This window comes from Aphis gossypii, chromosome 2, assembly GCF_020184175.1.
Source record: "Aphis gossypii isolate Hap1 chromosome 2, ASM2018417v2, whole genome shotgun sequence".
In the NCBI taxonomy this organism is placed as follows: domain Eukaryota; kingdom Metazoa; phylum Arthropoda; class Insecta; order Hemiptera; family Aphididae; genus Aphis; species Aphis gossypii.
The window spans coordinates 87,979,978-88,006,577 of NC_065531.1; the positions used below are offsets into that span (position 1 = coordinate 87,979,978).

Sequence of the window (26,600 nt, forward strand, 5' to 3'; positions counted from 1 at the left end):
CCACTAAATTAATTTTGTAGGTAAGATGCGAAATTAAATTTATTATGTGTCAAATAATATGTCCTTAATTTATTTTATCGTATAACAATATAACAAACCCATCAAATTTCTTTAGATGGAAAATCAATAATAAATATTATTAGTGATTCCCGGGTACACTGTTTCGTATACTTTATTTATAAAGACCATAATTTAAATTGAAATTTTTAGTGTCATTTAAGTTTTCACAGGAGTCATAGCAATAAAGTAGCTTATTAATTTCCATTTAATTTGGTTTTTATTTGAATATTTTTACAAAGGTTTCATACACCATATATATTTGATATTATCTAATGAGATTTAAATAATATTTAACTTCCTTAGTAGGTATGTGATGTGTATAACTTCTAAATTATATAGTATTTGCTTTTCCATTATTGAATATATTATTAATTTATTATGTTGTTAAGCTATTATAGAGTATGAAAAAAACCTTTCGATACTGTCGATACCTAATGCACGTTAGGCTGAATAAATATGAAATCAGAAGCGTTATAAGCTTATTCCTAGAAAACCATAAAACCATCTAACTCTGAACCCTAAGCCCTGATATATCAAAATTACACTACAGGCACTAAATTTGCGAGAAATAATAAGTTCCTATACGAGATTAGAGCAGTTAAAAACTACATTCGTTGATTCCTATAAATTATATAAATTATGTAAGTTCTTAAACTTATCATATTGGTTTATTTTTTTTTATAAAACATCTTCATCCGTTAGGGTTAGACTATATTTAATATAATATACAATCAATTATAATAATTATATATGTATATATTTTTTAAATTATTTGTTTATGAAATATTTGTATTAAGACATATTTTTTTTCTAAAACCATTAAATAAACACATTTATAAGTTCAGGTAATATAGGCCCATTATTAATTGATATTTTTGTTATTGTTATAATTATTATTTTTGTCAAAATAACGGCCTATGTCATAATCAAATGCACTATTTCCATATTTTTTATTTAAACAATGAACTGCACAGAACTAAACTAGCTATGTATAAAACCCTCTATTTAAGTACACTAGTGGTTAATAAGTGAGTTATTATATAATTATATTCTATTTATATATTATATACTATATGATATACAATACTGAAAGTTTAGATCGTTAATTTAAAAAATATAAAAGTTTAAATTATATTATAAATGTTTTTTATGATTACAAACTAAACTTTATATTAACCACTAGTTCACTTAAATAGTGTTTGTTATACACAGCTAGTCTTGTTTAGTGCAGTATATTGTTTAAATAAAAAATTGTAATATGTTTCGTAATTTCTCAATATCAAATATAGCTATTAAAGCAATTTTATTAGACAAAGAAGAAATAAATACAAAAAATATTCAACCAAAGTATGAACGTATAAAAAAATGTTGGTCTGACTAAAAACTGAAAAGAAATTTGTAACCCTGTCGGATCTGTCACCAACTTGAGGTTCACTAGGATAAGTTTTTTAAGTACTTTCGAATATCCCAGTTTTAATTCAATATACTTTATACCTAAAAATAAAAAATTAAATTGCGAAACAAAATAAAAATTTTGAAAATAAATTCCAGCTAAAAATAACTAAGTTTATATTTTAAGTAAGTGATATCATTTTTTTTTTTAATAGAAGTTGATATTTAATTTTTATGTATGTCTATAGGCAACATTTATAATTGAATTATACTAACGAAATGTTTAAATAAAAAAAAAAAATTAAATAATGTTTGTATTTACTATTAAAATAAATAAGTAGGTATGAAACAAGATGATATAGTTTGTAATATTACTTATTGATTTTTAGGTTCTTGATAACAGGAAACTCGTACCAAACGATAGTTATCAGTTTTCAATTAGATCATTTTACTGAATTTGAAAGGATTGTCATTAAAATATTTAACATAATAATATAAAAAATAATAATAATAATAATATAATAATATAATATTTTATTATTTTAAAACTAAAACAGGGATGCATCAAAAGTCCCAAAAAGAAGATTGAAAACGAATAGCAGATCAGTTCTGAGAAATTTTGAATTTTCCCAACCGTATAAGTGCTTCAGATGGAAATTGTGTCGTGATTGAAGCTCCTCCAAACATTATAACATTATAATTGTAAAAAATAAGTTTAGAATTGCGCTTCTAGCGTAAGTTGATGCCCAACATCAAAAATGCAGTTATCATTTTTAGATATATTTTATTAATATTTTAAGTTAACCAAAATTGAAAATAGTTTTGTTACTAAAATACTTAAAACAAATTGTTTACGCATTAATATAAATTATATCATATAAATTAATAAATAATAACATAATTTTAGTGCCGTTACACGCTGTGACAGTCCGTGCTTTGCCGTAACAGTGTGAATCGGGCTTTACTCTGAACACGCCAGTCGATAAGTATATTAACGAATAAAGATAATAAATCAACCAAATTAGAATTATAAATATAGAATCCGAGAGTTTCTATTGGAAATCTACATATTACACGAGATTATAACAGCTAGGTAACAAGAATTAAGAATAAAAATAAAAATTGAATTGTTAATTTATTTATTCAAATTTATTAAAGAATGCATATAGTTTAGCCATAGCCAGAGGCGCCATTTGGAGTAAAATCATGGTATACCAACAAAGGCAACCCAGAAAGAGGTAGCTAATGAGCTTTAGTGCCCTCCTAATGACCGTGTGAAATCTAAAAAAAATTTTTTCTGCATTAAAATCTTAGGTACCCTTTGGGTAGTCATCATCTTAAACAAGATTTCTAATTCAGTTGAGGTCTAATTAATCGACAAATCCTTGTAAATTGGTTATAAAAATTGATAAAAAATATCATAATTGATTTTTCAATCAAAATATTACTTTATTTATTTTAATTTATAAATTGTAAAATATAAAATTGTATAATAAATTGTTTATTAAATTCAATTTAATGAAGAATCATGCGACGTCTATTCTCTGTAGCATCAAATTATTTTATAACTTCATCTGTTTTGTTAACTTCTTGATTTCTATGTACATAGAGTATTTTTCTAAATTATTTAAACAATCTTGTCCAGTAGTATATCTAAGGTTTTATACGTTTTAATGTGGAAAAGGTTAAGAAAAAATAATTCATAAGCTATTTATTTGGTATCCAATAGAAATTGTGGGTTAGCAGTTGCTACCCCTTGCTACCCCAGAATGACGTCTATGGCCATAGCAGTATTTAGCATAGTCCTCTTATATTCATAGAATACTTAGTATTGGAGTTTAAGAAGTTGCTTATAATTTTCAATTTAATTTATTGAAAACCATTAATTTAAATTTAAATATATTTAAAAAAAACATTTGGAGTGAATTTATTATTACTATAATATTTATTAAACTTAAAATAACTAAAAAGAGCAGAAATAAAAATAATAACGAAAATTAATTGCTTAAATCAGAATACAATTTTATGATAAAATCGAACTTAATAGATTATACATACATATAAATAGTTTTAACCTTAATTTGTACACAATTTTTTTTTTAACTAATCTATTGTTGATATTATATAGAATGATCATTAAATAGTTTACTATAAATACATATTTAAATAAGATGATAAAAACAAATAAATAAATATATATTATTACAAGCATAATAAGATGTTAATGCATTTTTTAGAAAATAAGATATTAAAATACTGTTTCACATAAACTTATAATAGTTAATTTACCTATATAAATAACTCAAAGGATAAGTAATAATTATTATTATGGAACGAAAATAAAAATATCTTAAATATTTTAGTTTTACCATTTTCCAAAATATTCTAAATTGGACGATTCAGTACCTACCTTATTATTTGATCATTGAAACTTTTTACTTAAACTTAATATTTAAAATGAATGAGTACACTTTTTAGATGCGTATTTAGTATTTTCGAAATATAATATTATATTTCATACAAGGAGATCTGTGCAGGGGATTAAGAGTTCAGCCATCATGCACAAAATGGTATTCCAAGCACGGCCTTAAGTAAGTTACGTTAATTAATACAAATCATAATATAGTACCTATATAAAATAAGGATAAATATATAATAAAAAAATGTACTTTTAATATTTTAAAAATACAATGTATAGTACCTAAAGTACAGCAGTACACCGATAATATTCCTAGATTATCATAATAATACATAATATTTTAATACTATAAAATCGATATCATTTCTGAATGTACGATTAAATAAAATGCATAAACTTATAACTACTATGAAATGAAACTATAAAATGAAAAAAAAATAATGATAATTTCCTTTATAATACCTATTAGTATGATATTCAAACAGCCAATTATTCTCTGAAAAAAAAAAATAATAATTGTTACTGTTTTACTAGTCTAATATTGTGCAAATGATTAAAATAGTTTTGTTGAAATGTTTAAGTCAAAGATTTAGTTTATGTTCGTTATGTAATTGTTACTCACATGCTGTATAATATTTCTTACACTTCGTGTACGCGTTTTCTTTTATTGGAGTTCAAGTTAATTCATTTTAAATTACAGCCCGATGCCCCAATAAAATTATTACCAATACATCCATACACATAATATAAAGTAGTGTGACCTACCAAGCAATTATATATATATTACTTTAACACAAGTGACCTAGGTATACAGTATGTTGTGTATATATATATTATATATACATCGTAAGTGCTTTACATTTTTTTCTGTACCAGGTGTACCTTACTACCTCGGTATTAATGATGCTTGTGAGTTGTGACCTGCCATATGGACATAATAATATAGTTATAGAGTTTAATTCGTGGGTGAAATATAATTTATTTAATTAAATATCTGCCTAAACGAGTCTCGCATTATGTGGTAGTTAATATAATCGACATGCGTCGATAATATCGTACGTATTTATTTTAAACATTACAAACGTTTACTCATATAATATGTAGAGTTAATGAAAAAAAAATGAATTTATTTTCAGTCTTTAATGTAGCTTTGATAAGGTCTTTGTTAATAATATATATTATTAAAATAATGAACGATCGTCAAAATTTAAATGAAACAAATATTTTATTAACTATATATTCTATAATATCTAGGCATATTCTACACCCACCTATAACAATATTTTACTAGTTGGTCAGACTAAATAGTATGTTATAGTATAGGTATAACAAATGTGTACGTAAATCGTGATAAGTATAAATATATAGATTTTTATGTATAGATCACTCGTTGTTGATTTAATCAATATGATAAAATTAAGTCATACTAATATTAAAATTTTAATTTTGATAAAATATTTTTTCAAAAATTGAGAAAATTATATTTTATATCACTTCTTACCGAAAGAACATTTTTTTTTTGTACAACTATTTAGATGTTGTACCCACCCAATGAAAAGTTTTACAAATTACAAAATTCTATTTATATTAATTTAATATCACAAAAATTTGTTTTTATTAATTGAATAAAAATACTTACACCAATTAATGTTTATAGTTTTTAAAAAATTTCGAATTTATATTATTATTAAGAAATATTTAAAAATAGCTATAACATAATTTTATGTAAGCAATAATTAATATGTTTTAAAGTTTATCATTATTATTTTTCATTCATTAGTTTATTAATTAAAAGACTTAATCCACTTATTAAAAAGATAACAATTATTGTAAGCCCTCTTCGCACTAAACAACTTTTTGACTTATGGTATTTGCTTAGAAACTAAATATACTTAATTAGTAATTAATATATTTATATAATATCATTAATTACAATTATCATTTTAATTTTTTTTAACCATTACCATATTAAAGAAATTGTGTTAAATTTGCCTTTAAATATGCACCTATCTGTATTTAGAAACACTTAGTATATAAAGTGAATACTGTAATAATTTTAACAAACATAAAAACCCTTACAATAATATTATAAACTTAAAAATTGTCATTAAAATAATGTATTTATTAAATAAATGAACTTATAAAATATATAAAAATATTCTCTTTCTATTACGATACTCACTAAAATTGAATTTACTTCAAAATTCGAGCACTATTAAAACTTTATTAGCTATTACAAGTCGAATACCTACATGAAATTATTTGTAGGTACACGAATGTTTCGTTAAAAAATAAATATTAATCTGCAACTGTAAATAAATTTATTTTAGCTCATTTGTATAAGTCAATCAATAAATAATGCATTTTTCTTTATATATGATTAATTTATTATTATAACACATTATATTATGCATGTCAATATTTGTCATTCATTTATAACGCATTTTTCAATCATCAATCACATGAAAGAACTAGGTAAATATATTGATTAATTTTGATCGATAACCTGTGATAGATATTTATTATTCCAACCTACATAACAAATAAAAAAACGACTGAAGTTATATTACTTCCAGATCATTTGAAAAAATAATAATTTCTGATTGTATAACCCAAAAAGAATTTTTCGTATACTAAAAGTTAAAAAATAAATAATTATTTTGTAATTAAGACGCTAATGACCAATTTTGTCAAATGAATGTTGGCCAAAGATGAATAAAACATATTTTTTTTTTATCGAATAATACAATATATTATTATTATAAAACCGAAAATATAGAGCATACATTTGGGAACGATTATAAAACCATTTTCTTCCCATTCAGTATAAAAATTGCTATTCATTAATAGAATTTCAAAACAATATTTAAATTATTTAAAATGTTGTTTATACAAAATAAAATATTACAAAATGTTTATTTTACAACATTTCTAAAAACACTACAATATATGAGTTTATACGGCATATAAGATTTAGTTATGAATGTTATGATCTATAAAGTCTATACCAGCAAATTTCGTTAAAAACAAGTTTACCTACTTAAACTTCTGGATATGTGGCTATGTTAAAAAGACAGAAAATAAAATTAAAAAGAAAAAAGTTCCAGATTAAAAATACTACCGACAAGGTGATCACTAATATAACAATACCTACATTGTGTAAGTATAAATAAATATATATATAATATATTCAATAAATAATTGATATTCCAATGTTATTGTCAACCACACGAAAAAATACTTTAAGTATAGTTACGAAATTATTCAGTTGAAATTTTTTGTTCATTTGACAGTTTAAGTACCAACACCTAATAAAGAGGCACTTATCAGTCTTTACAATGGACATTCATTACTATTTTTCTCTTTTTCCAAAATGACAAATTTATAACTTCGAGCTATATTATAATTTATTTGATTGTTCATTTATTATTTCTATCCACAAGAAAACAGTATAGGCCATCAATGGTTTCAAAAACCATTTCATTCGAGCAGAACACAATTTTTCGGGCAGTTGATAAAAAAAATAATGTCTAAAATAATTACCTTTCAAATTTAAACCATCCAAAAAATGACAAAAGATGTTATCTGTTATTCAACATTTTATAGTTAAAATTTTTTCTATTTATTCTCTATAAGTACTAAATACATTTTTATTCGTTATTTATCGTTTCTGAGGATCTATGACTGATTACATGCATATTATATTTATTGTATTACTGTATAAGTACAATGACTCATGTTTTATTTAAATGCCCTTCTAAAATAAAAATTATTATTTTTAGTTATAATCAATTGAGGCATGGTATATGACTGTATGAGTAATGAGAATATGACTAATTATTATGTATAATTGGTAATAACTAATCAATGATGAATAATGTACAATTTCTAACTGTAGTGAACACTCATCATCTAAGTTGATACTGTTTTTTTATTTTAAAAGTTTCTTAGCTATAAACACTTCATTGATGATAAAATAATTCAAACATTCGAAATAGCGCCAAATTGCAGTTCAATTTTATGAGAATTTTAATAAAATAAATCAGAACTAAAATAGATTTTTAATTAAAAAGTGTTTTAATGGCCGACTTCAAAAATAGGTATTACATAAATGAAATTGTATAATAATTATTATTCTGGACCAGCGTGAATTAAATATTTGAATAGGATAAGTGCTTAATTCTTGATAACTATGTCCATTCCACTTTCCAGGCTCTTTTTAGTTAAGTTCTAGATGAAAACGATTTGATCCGAAATGAATCCATGTTAAATACGAGTACATGGCGTACACTTGATTTATTGTTTAAAATAATGTACAACCGAAAACATTAACGCTATCTAGTGATAAATCTTCGTACAATATTTATTTAGTTAAAATTGTTGCCATCTATGTAAACGAGTAAAAATCAATGCTGATTTTCATTTAAACTCTTAAAAGAAAAATTTTAATATATTATTTATAGAGTTATGCTTTTACATAAAAGTATAAAACTATTGATTTATTTATTCGAACGACAACATTTATTACATAATATATTATATATATATATATGTAATTGCTTACTATCTTTGTTTGAAAATATTAATAAAAACCATAAATAACAATATTACATAATGACTATTAAATTAAATCTATAAATACTATAAATATACAGAATAGGTACCGGGTTAGATTTTCCAATAATATTTCGTATTGTTTTCATTATACATATTTGACGACATAAACAATACAATAATATTAATAAAATTATTAATATTAATCAGCTGATGTGTATTTTTTAAAATCCTTATAAAATAAAACATTTTTGGCAACGTTTCATTGGAATAGGTACCTAACACCTACGTATAACAGTATATTAATTAGAAATACGGCATAAAATAACAGAATTAAAAATGTTTGATAAAAAAAATTAGTAATAATAGATTTGCTATCAATATGTATCATACGAAATTTAAATGTAAAACAGTAAGTGTAAGTGGTCACTGTAATAAATATATTAAATTTGGATTTAATGATACATCATTGTTTAAGAAAAACAACTTTGGGTGGAGAATGTCTATCAGTCTATAATCTATATCATTAAGTATACTTTTCATGATATTGTTGTTATTAAAGTATGTAGGTTGATTTAATTTGTCTCATAAACATTGCATTTATTATATAAATATATTATTACAAATAAATAATAATATTTAATTACTCACTCATATGTAAATCACGTAAAGTTGATTATACCGATAGCACATTTTAATTCAATGTTAAAAATCCGAAAATAAATACCACATACACCAACAATCAAGTGAAGTGCTAAAACCCGATCTTCATATTATTTTTTATTTCAATTGGTCATAAAAAACTAATGTAATTTTCCAATAAACTTTTTTTATTGAACTTAGAAAAACTTATGTCTTATGATGAATGTTGTATTCAAATTTCAATTTTCAGAAAAAAAAAAGAGTGGTCAAATGAGTAACGCTCTGCTGTTAGCAGGTCTTTTAAAGATGCATTACATTTGAATCCAATATTAGGTATCATTGTGTACGAAAAACGATTCTGAATTAAGATGATTTGTCAGCCTAGGATTTATTTAAAAAAAAAAAAAAAAATAATAAACAAAAATCAATATTTAAAATTCCTATAAATAGCCTTAACATTGGAGAAATATTTTGAAAATTGAATTATGTAAAGAAAATGCTAATTTAAATAACTAGTAAAAATTTTAAGTTACTACGACTTATACTTTTTGAATAATAACAAATACTTAAAATCGTTTGAGGATAAATCGTAATCGTTACGTAATTTCGTAAAAACTTAAAATTTAAACGCTGATAACATTTTTCCTATAATGAGGCTACGAGTTTTCTTTGTAGCTATTTGAAAGAAAACTTATGGAAAACTTAGTGTTGAATTTTTTAACCTTAGTTATAAATATAAAAAATGTATGAATATTCAATTACAAAATTACTTCCAAATTTTCGCAATTTTTACATAAGAACAACTTATAGGTAAAAGACCTTAATCAAATTTTCAAGTGTTTTTGGGCACTCAAAATTTTTTTCTAGACACTTAAAAAAAAAAAAAAATAGTGGAAAAAATTGAAAATTTTAGTTGTCTATAAATAGCTCAAAAATATTTTGAAAATTTATCTGTATATAGACAACACTAATATCTATAAACATTTAGTGAAAATATCAAGTATTCGTGGTTATTAGCTTTTGAGTTACAACCATAATAAAAAGTCCATTTTGTCGAAAACTGGTTTTGCATAAAAAATTCTCGTTTTTCTGTCATTTTTCTTGGTTTTGAAAACTACTGAAAAATATTTACTTTTTACCTCTATAAGGCACAAAGGACATTCATTTCGCCATCGGAAATCACCCCCGAAGTTTGAAAATTAAAGCATTATTTCGACAAGTTATGGTGTACACTAACACAAAAAAAACACATCATTATAAAATCAATACATTCATCATATTTTCATTTAGAATCTAAAAAAAAAAACAATTATGAATTTTTAACTAAAACACAATTTAAGTATTTTTGAGATTTTGACGAATTATGTCAAAATTATGACTTCAAACACATACTAAGAAAATATAGAAAGTATAAATTGCTCACGAGGTTCATTGTATTCAATTTTTTATTGTTTTTATTATAAAAAAAAAAAAACAATCAATTCTATTCAATATTATTTTTTCATACAAACTCTTAATCTTTCGTCATTATTTTATAAACCACTCTAAAAAGTTGAATATCAGACATAAAAAATACACATCATTGTAAAATCTATACATTCTTCGTTATACACTCAAATAATTTTATAGTATTTTAAAATTATTGTTTTAATGTATAAAAGTAAAAAATACAATGTTAACACAACTTAATATATCATTTACTATGTAACTACCTATTGCAAGAATAAATTACAAACCGATTTGTATTACTTACCTATTATTTTAGACTATTCAAAAGTATGCATTATCCATTTATCGTACATCCTGTTGAAAAATTCAAGGAGTTTATTTGCTGATTTATGATATGGATCATTAACCTAAAAATGTGTTAATATATAATTATAATTATTTTACCTATAAAGAATAAATGATTCAATACAAGAATGAAAGTTAAAATAGTTTCTCTATAATATGGTTATGTATACAATATAACCACAAAAATTTACTGCTTGCAAAAAACGTTAAAAATATCAACTCGATAAATCACAAATTGGGCATTCTCGCTATGAAAATATATTATTTACTGTTATAGTATTTAGTAAGCTGATTATACAAAATATAAGAAACGTTAGCCAAAAACATACGTACTTACACAACAAATTCTATCAGATATACAGGAAAAATATGAGATCATTGTTATCATTATAAATTTCAAAAATTATCAATGAACACAACTCTTTCGCTTTTATAAATCACCAATAATCAAGTATCATAATATCAAATAATAATATCAATCAGTAATAATCAAATTTTCGGAGAAAATAAAAGTTTAATTTTGGTAATCAAAGCTTATATCATGATGTAAGTATAAAAATAAAATTTAGATTTGTATTTAGTAGGAACCTGCTAAGTAAATAGAAATAGAAATTAAAATAATATCCAACCTGAAACTTAATAGTCTTTATATAGATAAGAGTTTGTAAAAGTTCATTAAATTAATAATAACAGATGATTTATATTTATTATTTTATCATAAATTAATATTTAATACTCACATCATAGCATGACATAGTATTAATAAATACATGTTTTATGTCTTCCACAATAGTATTAAGTGATAAATATTCATTTTTTCTCAACGAACTTATAATTGTATTTATATCTGTAGGTTTGGTATTTTTTTTCAAATTGTTCATATACTACAGCATGAAAATAACATGTAACGTTAATAAAAATAATTGCTGAGTTATTTGTTTAAATGTATTTAACTTACAATAGTTCGAGGGGATGAATCTCTAAAATGATCAATGTCTTTAAATCGACATAATAGTTCCATTAATATACGATCAATGATTTTTCGTCGAACTGTCTTATCGGAAATATCATCTAAGTCATATTTTCCTAAATCCTTAGAAATGGCAGTTATATCTTTACACAATGTGCACTGCCATTCTTTTTCCTCTTCATTACTATTATAACAAGGGTACAAAATTAAATTCTTATTGTAATGTAACTGATTCATAAAAATAGAATGAATAATTCATTTTAAATTTCATCAACTGATCGCTATAACAATATACCTAGGAATGATTATAGGAATATGACAATCTTCATGATATTTTCTATGACAGCGACTGCATTTATACAAATATTCACCCCATTCGTAGCAACATGAACATACAGCATTTGGACTATCAAATGTATATTCAGTATCTGAAATAAATGCATCTGAAAGAATAATAATTATAATTATTATTTATTACTATAAGTTTTATTAAAATGTATAAATAATAAATAGTTTACCTGAAGATGAATCATTGCTACTAGTTGAGAGTTTTCGTTTTTTATATTTTAATGCTTTCTAAAAACAATTAAATGCACTTATAATATATATTATATACACAATTATTGAATTATCTATTGAAGTATTTTAAGAAAAAAGAAATAATAACAACTGACTACAACACTAAGAAAGAAAGATAACAACATGGACATCTCAGAAACAATATTTGACAAATAAGTTGAATTAAATATATTAAGTGAATTAAGACATTTAATAAAATACGTTAGCGAAAATCCAAAATTACAAAAAGTTTTATAAATAGAATTTGTATACCAAGCACAAAACTTCAAGTTAAATTTTAAAATAATAAATGGTTTAACTATAATAAAATTGCAGACATTAGATGCTCACAAAAATATCTATATAAAATGTAATGGTTGCAACCTTACAACATTTTTGTGATCAAATATTTACAAAACAAACTAAAAATGATTAAGAAAATCAAATCAAAACTGCATTAGCTTTTATATAAATTGATCTTAGGTATAATGTCCAATGATACTGTATAATGACTTCAATTGTATGAAGACATCACTAAGATTTTATAAATATTAAACTATGCAAGGATCAAAGTAATGAAATCAATAAAATGTTAGAAAAACTAAAAAGGTAGTCATAAGGAATAACATCAGACAGTTAAGAATACTTAATAATATATTGCCATCTACCGTCCTAATAATCAGTCCTAACCTCTGGATAGGCATAATGGCACCTATAACCTATTTAATTTTTACATAAAAAAGTAATATTTTTTCATAATTTACTACTTACTTATAAAAGAATATTTATTTATTATTGAAGAATAAATTAAAATGCAAACTAATTATAATTCTAAAAAAAAAATAAGATAAAATACTACTAAAATTCGCAAATACTATCTTGGTATCAGAAATTAATACATTGAATATATCGGTAAATTTAATTACATACTGCAAGTACCTATTAATTATAATAAAATTGAGAACATGATAAATAAACACTGGCCACCTTACGCTAAGTGAAGATTTTTCAATAGTGATTATCAATCAAAAATACTGTGTTTTTTTTAACTATCAAATTATTCATAGCAGACGCGTAGCCAGGGGGTTGTTATAGATGTAGTAACACCCCCCCCCCCACACAGCCGTGGTATACTTATGTTTTATCAAGATAAAGATGCATCATAAGCACGGTTTATCTTAAATCGATATATGATATAAAAATATGTGAAAAATTTAAATGTACGTAAAGTAATTAATTTTGTGTGTATAATTTTGTCAATTAATTTTGAATAACACCCCCCCCCCCTTAGAAATGTCTAGCTATGCATCTGATTCATAGGTATAGGAATACGATGTGACACAATAAGAATCTACTAATAACGTATATTGAACAGCTGTCCAAGTCGCCGGTCAGCGTCCATTTTTCGTCTTTTCCATAATACGATATTTAGTGATAAAATGTTATAAATTTCTCAATGAGCACCAATGATTAGAGAAGTGAGTATAATTGCATATGAGCACCTAGTGAAGGTGGCCAACACTTTCGTGTCCGAGAGTCAAAACTATATTATACATATTATAATAATTCACTGATAAAAATGCATGATTACCTTTGTACTCGGTTCGTTGTTCATATTGAGCTGATTATTATATTCACTTTCTATTTTATGCTTTGTTACGTCTGATATCACAAAAAATAGTTAATAAGTTTTTCTTTGATGACTCTTCCAAATGTTCACTCCACTCTATAAGTACATATTTTAAAATTAATTATATTGCTTTAAATGTATTTTCATTTATGCATAGTAGGTACAAACACTTTTTAACTATTATTTTATAAAATCAATTATCAATAGAATGTTTGGCAAAACATACAAACATTTTTCCTATTCATAGCTGCTATAATCTGTTGATTTTAATTAATTAGATTTTTAAACTTTTTTTTTAAAAAACTAATTTAATCTTATTTTTTCAATAGTATATGATTACAAGTATTTTTTTTTTATTTGAAAACTATTGTAAGATTCGATTTTTTAATTATTATTGAGCATTTTCGAGTAAACAAATATAATACTATTTAAAAGTCTACTTATTATTACCTACCTTATATATATATATATATATAATATAATATAATTACCTTTGGAACTAAACAAAATCGATAAAACTTAAATTTCAATTTAATTCTTGCGAAAAATTGTAAAAATATTGTTCAGTTCATAAATCAAAGTTCAATTGTCGTACACTCAACCGATAATAATATGATACGTAGGACCAACTGAAAAAAAAATAAAATGTATAAACAAAATGTTTGAAAATTAAAAAACACTGTTGTAATTGATAATAATAAAAAAATGATTATACCTATGTATTATAGGAACAAAAAATAAGGTGGGTAGAAATTAAAATGTTTACTTATTGGGAACCGTGGTTAAAGAGAAATGAACGGACGATGGGACTTAATGCTATGGTCATTTCGATATGACATCACCCGTCGCGCACAGCTGTCGAATTCCATTCCCCCACCATAAAAACATGTCTTACGGGGATGAGAGTTGAATAGTTTTTTTCTTCACCAAATAAGCGAAAGGAATTTCAGTGGTGACAAACGTTTGATAATTATCAAAGGTTAGGTTAGGTTATTTTTTTTTTAATTATTTTTTTTAATCCATGAACAATTTTTTTCTAAAAACATTTTATAATTTAGTTTGATGAAAATCGTCATATTGTTAATTATGATAATTGAAATATTTTATCAATCGCTTTCAGCAGAATCAAACATAATTTTCCCTATTATATTGATTCTACAAATTATTATCAGTCATATTATATTATGTCACTTTGATCACAATATTATACTGATACATGCGTAGATCATGGATAGGAATATATTAATACCAGACATATCTACATTAAATTATTAATTTATTTTTTACAGTAAAAAAACGAAAATTGTACAAATAACAATTAGTCGGTAGTACATAAAATATTATAATCCAACAAACAAAATAATAGACAAATGCATATCATGTCGATGGACGATTTGACAACGTTGGGTAGCACCATTTGCAGTTACTTATTTAAACATTTAAGGATTCATATCTTCTGGGATGATAGGAAAGGAATGAATTTACACAATGATATGCAATGCAGACCATCTATTATTATTCATTACAATAGGAAACATGTGTGGGTACCTGTGTTTCAGTAGGAATTCAACACGATTTCAGGTAGACGGTTTTGGCGGCCGTTAACATGTTTCTCCCCACTGGTGGTGTTCTTGTGACTCACGCAGGACAAAACCAGTTATCCAATGGGATGAACCGTGTGTCTTCTGTCTGACTCTATTTAGGGTTTTTTCTTTATATCATGGCAGTATATTTATAATATATACATTGAAACGTCAAATCACATTCAATTTATTTTCGATATTTTGCCTAAAATGGCATCATCTTTATAATATAAGCACTAACGATCATCATAATGTCGATCGTTGTATAACATTGTGTATTATATTTATATAATAAGATTATTTCGAGATAATAAAATCATGCATGTTCGTAACAATTTATTGTTTATAATCCTGACTGAATCTGTTTACGAGAGTGACGAACTGACGCTTCCCTGAAAATATATACATCAATGATTTGGTATTCGGAAAAAAGCCCCAGATATAGAAAAAAAACCGGCCAAGTGCGAGTTGGACTCTCACACGAAGGATTCCGTACTATTTCTGTAATTTTATGGTAGATTCGGGAAAACTTTGTCAATTAACTCATTGGTCTTTGATAATATTTTACAGAAATATTTTTGTAATGTGATGATGAGTTTACATGTTTCCGTTAGGAAATACAGAAGGAGATCCAGGAGAGTTCACTATCAAGATGGTTTACAATCGTCCGTAATGGGAATTAATTTAAGAATACTATATTAATACTTAATAATGTTATTATTATAGCTGCATAAAAGTATATTAATATTATATTATGTTTGATTTGATATCCTCAATATATTACCAACATTTTATTATTTTATTTAATAATTTAGTACAGAGATGGGATAAGTACCAGAATTTTCTTTTTAAAATATATATTTTAATAAAATTATGCGTAATACGTATTAAATACACCTTACACTTTACATCTCACCTTACTTTTTAAATAATTAGCACTTTGGAATTATCTTCTTGAATATTGAATGAATTGAAAAAATGTATTGAAATAATATTTTAATTTTAACAATGATACATTAATTAAGAAGGTGTACAATTTTTTTTTTTTTTTTTTTTTTCAGCTTCTATAGCCCATTTAGGGCCTTCCCTGCTTTCTCTATTTGATGTTATCTATTTCTATCCACACACTCTTCTAATTTTAATCCAACTAAGTCCATCCACCTCTGTCTTAGATTCCCTCTAGGTCTTTTCTCGTTCATAGTGCCAATCATTACACCTTCTATTATACCAATATCGATCTCCAGGTATTTCCCGCCCATTCTAGCCGTTTGCCTCTTATAAAGGATTTAATATTGGGCTTTGAGTATATTTGGTAGAATTCTCTATTAGTTCGTCTTCTGTACTCACCATTTTCTATGATAGGGCCATAAATGCGTCTTAATACTTTCCTTTCGAAAGTCAGAAGTTTCTCTTCATCGCCTTCAGTGACCGACCACGTTTCGCATCCATAGGATAGAAATAGTCGCAGATAACTTGAGTAAAGGGTGGATTTTGATTTAATTTCACAAAAACCTTGATTTAAAAAATTTTTCCAGTGTAAAGTAACCTTTATTAGCGGCAGCCACTTTTAACTTTATCTCGTTGTTCATATTATTTGCATTATTTATATTGGTTCCTAAATATTTAAAGTCGGTTACGGTCTGAAAAGTGTAGTCGCCGACAACAAGGTTCTGTATATTTCCATAATTTCTGCCTATGACCATGTATTTGGTTTTATCTCGGACCTTGGTTAATCTCGAGTCCCATTGGTTTAGCCGCCGCGATCAAGTCAGCCGTTTTTGTAATAATTTCTTCTCGTGAACACCCAATCACCATGAAATCATCTGCATAAGCCACTATCGTTTTGTTTCCAAGTAATTCCATTCCCTGATAATCTGGTAAAAATTTTATAACTTTCTCTAGAGCAATGTTAAATGAGGTTGGTGACAGTGCGTCACCTTATCTAAGTCTTGTACTTGCTTCAAAACTTTCTGATATTTTTTTCCCAAATTTAACTTTGTAACAGCTGTTAGAATTACATTTTTTCACCAGTTGAATTAATTTAGCCGGAACTCTAAATTCTTCTAGAGCCTTCCATAACTCTTCTCTTAAAATGCTATCGTATGCCTGTTTGAAGTCTACGAAACATATGTGTATTTCTTTCCCGAATTCGTAATATTTTTCTAATGTCTGTCTAATTATGAAAATGTGGTCTGTTGTCGATTTACCTTTTATGAAACCAGTCTGATAGTTTCCTATTATGTCGTTTGTACATTTTTCTAACCTATGTAGTACAGATATTGAAAAAATTTTATAACACGTGTTAAGGAGCGCTATCCCCCTGTAGTTTTTAGTATCCATTGGATCTTCTTTTTTGTAGATCGGACAAATAATAGAAATTTTCCATTCTTGAGGGATAATACCATTTTCCCAGCTATTTTTAATAATTCCGTGTATACTCGACAATATTTCTGGGGTCGATATTTTGATCAGTTCAGCGTTTGTATTATCTTCTCCCGGTGCCTTGTTATTCTTAAGCATTTTTATGATATTTTTTATTTCTTCAAAGTTGGGTGCCAGTATTTCTGGTTGTACCGTATAGTATATTGGGTAGTTTACATTATCCTCATTAAGCTCTTTTGTTACGTTCAGGAGAGAGTAAAAATGTGTTTAAATCTATTCGCAATACTTGTTTCATCAGTTAATAAGTGGCCCTTGTCGTCTTTTATCATCGTAATTTGAGTTTTGAAACCGTTTTTAATTGATTTACTTTTCTTAAAGAAAGTTCTCGGGTTGAAACTATATTTTCCTATACTTTTGATAAATTCCTTTTCTGCTTCTCTTTTTCTTTTCTTATTGACTCATTTGTTCTGTTTCTCTGTAAAATGTATTCTTCGTGGTTTACTGGTGTCGGGTTCTGTAACATCTTTTTCCTAGCTTCATCTCGTTTTTTTAATTCTTCTTTGCATCGTTTGTTAAACCACGGGTTTTTATTGTTTTGTGAACTATTCTAAAATATTTCATCAGCTTTATTGTCAGCGTCTTTTACTTCTTTCCATTCATCTTTTGGGTTTTGGTTTTGACCCATTTGAATTGCAATATAAAAGATTAGATATTGTGTTCTGGTATGTTTTTATTATTTCTGGATCTTTAAATTTATTTGTATCTTATCTTGGTCTAGTTTTAGTTTTGTCTCTGATCCATCTTCGTGATAATTTTGTTTTAAGGTTGGCCATTACTAGATAATGATCTCCATCAGCTCCTCTAAATTTTCTAACTTGACTTATGCATGATTTATATATTTTTTTTATCATTGAGGATATGGTAAATTTGACTCTTAGTTGTTCCATCCGGAGATGTCCATGTGTGTTTATGGATTTCTTCTCATTAGAACATTGTACTGATAATAGTCAGATCTTTAGATGTTGCAAAACTGACTAGTCTTAATCCATTATTACAATTTATAACTATGTAGATGAAAACTTTCTTTACCCACCATTTTTTTAAAAATTCTTTCTTGACCAACTTGTGCGTTCATGTCTCCTAGAACGATTTTTATATAATTTGCGGGAATACAATTGAAAGTTCTCTTTAGTGTTTCATAAAAGGCATCTTTTAAATCTTCATCCGCTGTTTCTGTTGGAGCATAGCAGTTTATCAGCACAATATCGAAAATTTTACCAGTTATTGTAACTGTAAGATAAGTAAGATAACAAAGTCTATCATTGATTGGTTCAAGCTCTTTCACAAGTTTTAGTCGTGAATTTTTTATCATAAAACCTACACCATTTGTATGCTTCCCATTGTTTGGTCCACTATAAAATAAGGTTACATTGTCTGACTTGACGTTGCCAGTTCCTGGTCATCTCATCTCTTAGAGGGCTATTATATCAGGCCTATAGCTGTTAGTTACCTGAATCAAGTTTTGTAGTGCTCCAGGTTTGTATAAAGTTCTTATGTTCCATGTTCCGAATTTTAAAAATCCAGGTTTGCCAGTCCGTTTTCCTTTTGTGTTTTCCGAGTTATCGATCCGAGGCTTCGAGTTATCCGAGGCTTCTTATTGAGAAGTTTCTTGACAAAGTGTTTTTTATGATGTTGTCTTTTCAGCCCAACGATCAACCTTCTTACCAAGAGGGGAGGAGCTCGGGGCCCAGGGTTCGCCAAACCCGTAATACTAATTAAAGTATCCCCCTGGGGAAGGTTAGGTTAGGTGTACAATAGTAGACTAATACAAGAAATCCAGAAATTTTATTTCAGGAGGAGGGAGTGTTCACAATATGTATATTGTAATTTTATTGAATTTAGGTCCATCAATAATAAATAATCTATTATTAGGCGCTATAATAATGTTTTAATGTATTATGATCCCCTCAGAGAGGGGCTAAGAAATTAGCACTACGATTTTGGTCAACCCGGGTCTTTGAGTGATTGGTTCAATCTTTAGTTCTCCAGACTGGGGGTTGGGTGACGGGTTAACAACCTGTCACTGTAAAAAATCTAATTGTTAAGAAACCAAAACTAAAGTCTCGGGACAGAGATTTGGACAAAACTCAAGAAAAACGGCCCGAATTGGCCGAATTAGTAATGAGTTAAAAATACGATAAAATGTTAAATTGTGCGATTGTATCCAAATATTGATTTCTTCAGTTATTTATCTTTAACTCGTCACTTTATGATATATAATATTATGGAGGATGGGTACAAGAGTTTTTCCTTCCAAGTAAAGTACAGAAAATATTTATTATGTATATTTTTCACTTACCTTTCGAATTACTTATGGCGCAAATCTGTATCTTGTACGACTTGATATAGTAGATATTGAACAACCAGAAAAGGAAGAGGTATATTAACATATTGTAGTTGACAAACCAAAAAATATAGTCACAGTAAATGAAATTTGTTTCACTTAAAAAAAATAACACAGAAGATTATACAATTATTGTAAAGACGTTAAGTGAGCGACTAAGCGCCGTGTTGATTGTCGTATCCATTTTTATAGATGTTGATATGCCACCTTTAGAATCGAATTTATAGATTTCGGCATTACTCATTTGTGTGATATTACTGTTATAATATGCATTAAATAATTAATGTTTATACAGCTGCAAAGATTATTCGTTTTCTTAAACCTAAAAGTAACTTAATCAATAATAGTATATTTTTGTTAATTTATATTTGTGCAGCTGTACAGATATTATTCTATTTATTTTCTTAAATCTAAATAATGATATATCATAATGTTTGAATCATTATAAATGTAAGAACTTTATATAAAGCAAGAATACTTAATACTCTACTTGTTGTCGCTGCGACAGATCTTACGACAAAATATGTAGTTTTCTGCTGCAACTTGCGCAGATGATAGACGGGAATGGATGATCAACTTATAAATGTACACAGAGTATAATGGTTTTAAGAATAAAAATATTACCATAATGCCTAGCATACAGTATATATATTACAAATAAATCGTATATATGAAAAAATTAGTAATTAATAATATGCAGGCGCCCAAAACATTAAAATATAAAATAATATATATATGCGGTTATAATATATTATATGAGATTAAGTACAATGACCTTAAATGCCGCAAGTATAAAAAATATATAATAATAATAGAAAACTAATGATTGGGCATTGAGGTCGTAATACACAAATAATAATTTTAAATGGCCACTGAACACTAGTGGACAAGTATGAGTGGTATGATATTATGACCTGATGGCAACAGCACTGGACAATCTGGTCCCTTGATTCAGAACGACGACTGCAGTTGATTATGGCAAGCTCTTCATTGGCGAATTCAAAAACGGGAATTAAACTTCGCTTATATAGCTTATATAGCTGGACACACTCGATCAAAAGTTCGAAGTGGCAAAATAACACCTCGTGATCACACGAGGTTTGGTTTACGACACGTAAAAAAAACGGAGAATGAGCACAACGTTGTGCTCAGTTCAACCGTTGGGAAAAGACGATAAAGACTTGTTGACGCCGGGCTGGCTAGCAGCTCGACCATCGGCTAACAAACTGTCGGTGGACAGCGGAGGGGGGAGCTTGTCAGACAAAGCTTTATCTTGTAGCCGGTCTTGTAGCGGGTATACCTTATCTTTTTTCCACACCTATGTTGTCCCGAGGAGATATATATAATTGGCCAAAAGAAAAAAAAACGTTCCGCGATCGAACACTACTCGATACAACAGATAAGTAAAAGGTAAATATAGAAGCCTTTCGAAACGATATGACAAGGTGAAGGACGTATACCAACAGAGAGCATAATATTATTATAAGGCGATATAACGATTAATACGCATGCAAATGGTGTAGATTTCCTCGTGCACAATAGTCAAAGATCATGGACTAAACAATTTAAGGCTACAATGATCGAATATATTACATCCGGATCAATATATATGAACTACCGGGACATGATTATTATCTGCTCATACGCGCCAACTGAATTAGGAAACGAAGAAACAAAAGACGTTTTTTATAAAGAGTTAGAACAACCATATGACACTCTACCAGACCATTGCGTTAAATCATTATTGACATCCAGATATGAATACTCGAGTGAGAAAATAAAATACGTACAAAGCGACGATTAGTGACCATAGTTTACACGAACGAAGCAATAATAACGAACTAAAATTAGGTAATTAACTTAACAACAAGTAAAAATATAGTAATAAGAAGTACAAGATTTCAGAGAAAAAATATTCATAAGGAAACAAGGCTATCGCCAAATGGGAGATTTAGTAGTCAAATTCACCACGTCTCGTAAAAAATAAACATAAGATGATAATAAAAAACGTCAAAATGCACAGAGGAGCAAGCGTAGATACAGATTATTACTTAATCCTGATTCACTTCAAAGAAAAAATGTCTATGGGACGGAAAAAGAAACAAAAATACGATGTGCATAAATTGAAAAATAAGGAAACATTACGGTCATTTCAAGAAACAATGGCAAAATCCCTAAAAAGAAGAGGTATAAAAGACGAAGAACAAGTTTAAGAAGCATGGAAAGTAATTAAGACCTCAATAACGGATTGTGCAAAAAAAGTCACCCATTTCACACAAAGAAAGAAAACCAAAAAATAGTTAAATAATAATGTGAAGGAAATAATCAAGGAACGTATTAAACTAGAACCAAGGCAATACATAGTACATACACTAACACTCGATAGCGTAAGAGATTTGGGAACAAACGAAGAGAAATAACTTCACTGATAAGGGAAAACAAGATAATAGCAGAAAAAGAGAGACTAGAAGACATCGAAAATTTCAAACACAACCCCAGAAAATTCTTCAAATGTTAAAAAATATTCAAAAGTGGATTTATATCAGCTATATTACAAATAATATAAAATAGTAATGATAGAACTATACTGTTGATAGTATACTATTAAAGAAAGTGGAAAAGTTTTTTTTAATTAAATTTCTTAATGAATTTTAAAATAATTTCAGAATTTTTACTTCGTAGGATAATAGAATAGTAAAAAATAATTCAATTTACATGATATCTTATGTCTCTTTTTATGAAAAAAAACTGCCTGATTTGAATTCCCATAACTGTATTTTAGAACTGAACACCACACAAAAATCGAAATTTTTTAATTTATATTCCTATATTATAGATTATAATAACTAATAATTGATATATTTACAAAATTATTTTATCGAAATTATACAAAAAAAAACCATAATTTTATTTCATATTAAAGAATTTGATGCTGTCTTTAATTATTTTTTACAGTATAATATGTATAATTTGATAATACAACATGGTATGTTTGATTATAGTTATAATTTGAAAATTAATGCTGAATGATGTAAATTCTAAAATTTTTTATTAAAACGATTTATAAAAAACATGTATACTGTATAGTTACTTCAATTCTTGACGCCACATATTATACATTTAAGATTAAAAAATTAATATAATTACGAAAACAAGTGTATACATTTTGTGATCTTTGTCCTCTGCTGAACCAGTTTGTCCTGTCTACATAACACCAAAGACAATGACTAATAAATCACGAACAATTGAATTTTATATTCTCTGTTGACCATATTTCCATATTTATATTTGTCTTCACCTTAATTAGAAACAACAATGCGAATATATTTGATAATCATTAAAATTATATGAATAATAAAATACATATTTAATTAATAATAATCACTGAATTCGTCTGCATTAAATATTATATGATTAAATTAATTATAAATTATTAGGATTTTAAAAGTTAGAAATATTTTTATAACGTTAAATAACCTACCTATCCGAAAATTCAATTTAATTAATTAATTGCGGTTGATATTTATCAATACGTTAAAAATACCAAAATCCTTTTTCATATTAAAGAATTTTATATTTTTTAAAAAGCTTCAAAACTCCATTCCTGAATGGTGTAAAGTTGATGTGTTCAAAAATAATCAAAACAACGGTGAATTGAAACATATATCTAATCATTGTCCATTTTCGTTTTGGAGCTTTGCAGGCCATGCCAGATATAAAGATCAACATTCAAAATACATAATAAAATACTCATGATTATTATAATAAAAATAAACATTAATTTGTGGCATTTATATTTAGATGTTATTCTAACTTATTGGCATTTTCTTTACATAATTTAATTTTCAAAGTAGGTACTTTGCTATTTTTATTTATAAGCATTTGAAATATTCATTTTTGTTTGGTTTTTTTTTTTATAAATATCGATAACATTTTTTTGTCTGAATCAAAATACTTGAAAATTTAATACAAAGCCCTTCATAAGTTAGTCTTATATTGATTTAAAAATTGTAGGAAAACAAAGACACAATTTTTTTTTTTATTAGCGTTTTAAGTTCAAATATTGACAAAAATTCGTTAAAATTAAGAATATTTGCAAATTATTTTATAGTTAAAATTTATAAAAATGTTTGTATAAGTAGCTAAAAATTGAAAATTTAATAAAATATTTTTTATAAGTTAAGTCTATAATAATCATAAAAGAACTTGAAAATTGACTTATTAAAAAAATGTTGTCTTTAGCTTAAATTTTTATTCACTCATAAAATATAACTTTAAAATAATGTTAAATTTTTGTTATAGTTAAAAATTACTAGTCATTGAAACTTGAAACATGCACTAGTTCTTTAAATTGCCATTTTCTGAACATGGTTTAATTTTGGGGTATTCAGGTCATTAAAACATAACCCCTACCCTTTTTCAGTACCCTATTTAAAATATAATATATTTTATCTATATATATAAAAATAAGTGTATATTTTGAATAAATGTTATAACTCAAGATCTAACAAACCGATTTCGATAGAAATTCAGGGCATATTATGATTGATATGTAGGTAGATGTTTTCTGTAAAGTTTGTACGCTGTGCAATAAGTGGTATTGGAGTTATGTCCTCTTAAGTGCACAAAAAAAAATTAAAAGTACTTATTATTATTTTATTTTTGGTAACCATGGTAAAAATTTTTTATTATTATTATTTATTTTCGCCGTTTTTGTAACATTTTTCACTGATGATTCGTTCCCATTGGGCGCAGAATAAGGTTCTTATGTCATACAATTTTAGAAAAATCCACCAGAAAAGTACAGAATATGGATGTATAAAACAACAATGACGTCACTGACTACCAAAAAAATAAATTATATTTTTAGATTCTGAGCAGAGCGAAGAATGTATTGGTTTTACAATTATGTTTATTTCTTTTTTATTCTGTAAATACTTTTTCTTCCCCTAAACTTGCTTAAAAGTACAAGTGTAGCATATTTTCTGAAAGGTAATGTTCTTGAGCTGGTACTTTAAAGAGGTCATTTTTCGATTTTCGAAATGAAACTCGAAATAAAAGCGGTTAAAGGAGAAAAAATTTACAACTACACGGTTATGTAGGTAGGTAATATAAAATAATTACGGCTTTGTTTATCACCATAGAAACGAATAAAATAAAATCATATTGGCAAAGCGTAGCTAGGTTACACATTTTTTTATCCATTAATCCGTGAATTAGCATCTAACGAAATTTCTGGTAATCTTCATCGACGGCTAAAAAGGAAATGGTGCAGATATCTCCTAAACAACTGAAAAACGATGGTTAAACAAGGTTAAAAAAAAAAAAAGTCAATAGGAAGTGTCACTACTGGGTGGCTTCTTACAACAACTCAATCATGTCATTGTAAAATAGCCCATATTCTTATTGTGCCTCAGGGTACAGGGTACAGATTGTATATTTCTTATATAAAAAAAAAAATATATTGACAAAGCTTAGCTAGGTTATACATTTGAGCGACTTTTTAGCTTTTTCTTTTCTTTTATATGTTTTAAATTTTTATGATATTTTCTAATTATAAATTATAATTATAATTATATAAATTACCTATTTATATAAATCGTTCTTAAGCTGTTCTTAAAACTATTTGTTTATCACCATAAAAAAGAATAAAATCAAATAAAAAAGATCCCCTCGTCCGCTCAGAATCGTTTTTTATCGAATGCAATATGATTGCATTCAAATCGAATACCTACAGTAAAATTACACTATCCTGTCCGAGGACCGAAGGGACGATGGACAAACATCCACCACCGAAATGCTCTGACCTACATTTTTACTTTTGTTTGTTATAAGGTCAATAACGATTGGTTAAAATTGAATATAATAGTTGTAGACCTGTTGTTATATTTTGTCAAAACCATAACAACAAAAATAAGAATTAGTGAAATATCCTTGATGCATTAAAGAGGTAAAAAGTAAACATTTTCCAACAGTTTTCAAAAAAATCGAGAAAAACAAGAAAAAAAATGACGGAAAAACGAGAATTTTTACGCAAAACCAGTTTTCGACCAAATCGATTTTTTTATATGGTTGTAACTCAAAAATTAATCACTGTAAATACTTAAAATTATCACCACATGTTTATGTTACTGTTATTAATATATGACTAAATTTTCAAAATATTTTGACATTTTTCGAGTTATTTGCTTACCACAAAAATTTTCGATTTT

The 26,600-nt window shown here is 26.3% G+C and overlaps 1 protein-coding gene across 6 annotated transcripts in view; it reads right to left on the bottom strand.

Annotated features, from left to right (window-relative positions):
- LOC114120120 (transcription intermediary factor 1-alpha-like) overlaps positions 1–24,456 on the bottom strand; it is an 82,896-nt gene extending 58,440 nt beyond the window's left edge. Inside the window, exons 1-11 of one of the 6 annotated variants that reach the window (XM_050199414.1) lie at positions 23,552–24,455; positions 20,344–20,486; positions 15,568–15,994; positions 14,511–14,648; positions 13,981–14,115; positions 12,350–12,407; positions 12,127–12,274; positions 11,820–12,015; positions 11,602–11,745; positions 10,821–10,923; positions 3,733–4,367 (exon numbers count right to left, since the gene is read on the bottom strand). In XM_050199414.1, coding sequence (XP_050055371.1) covers positions 10,834–10,923; positions 11,602–11,745; positions 11,820–12,015; positions 12,127–12,274; positions 12,350–12,407; positions 13,981–14,004 — 660 coding nt within the window. In that variant the 5' untranslated portion in view covers positions 14,005–14,115; positions 14,511–14,648; positions 15,568–15,994; positions 20,344–20,486; positions 23,552–24,455 and the 3' untranslated portion in view covers positions 3,733–4,367; positions 10,821–10,833. Of the gene's footprint in view, positions 1–3,732; positions 4,368–10,820; positions 10,924–11,601; positions 11,746–11,819; positions 12,016–12,126; positions 12,275–12,349; positions 12,408–13,980; positions 14,116–14,510; positions 14,649–14,734; positions 15,463–15,567; positions 15,995–20,343 lie in introns of those variants that run through there. The other 5 variants (XM_027981970.2, XM_050199413.1, XM_050199415.1 and 2 more) reach the window with 5 other exon arrangements.
- Between the last annotated feature and the right edge of the window lie 2,144 nt (positions 24,457–26,600).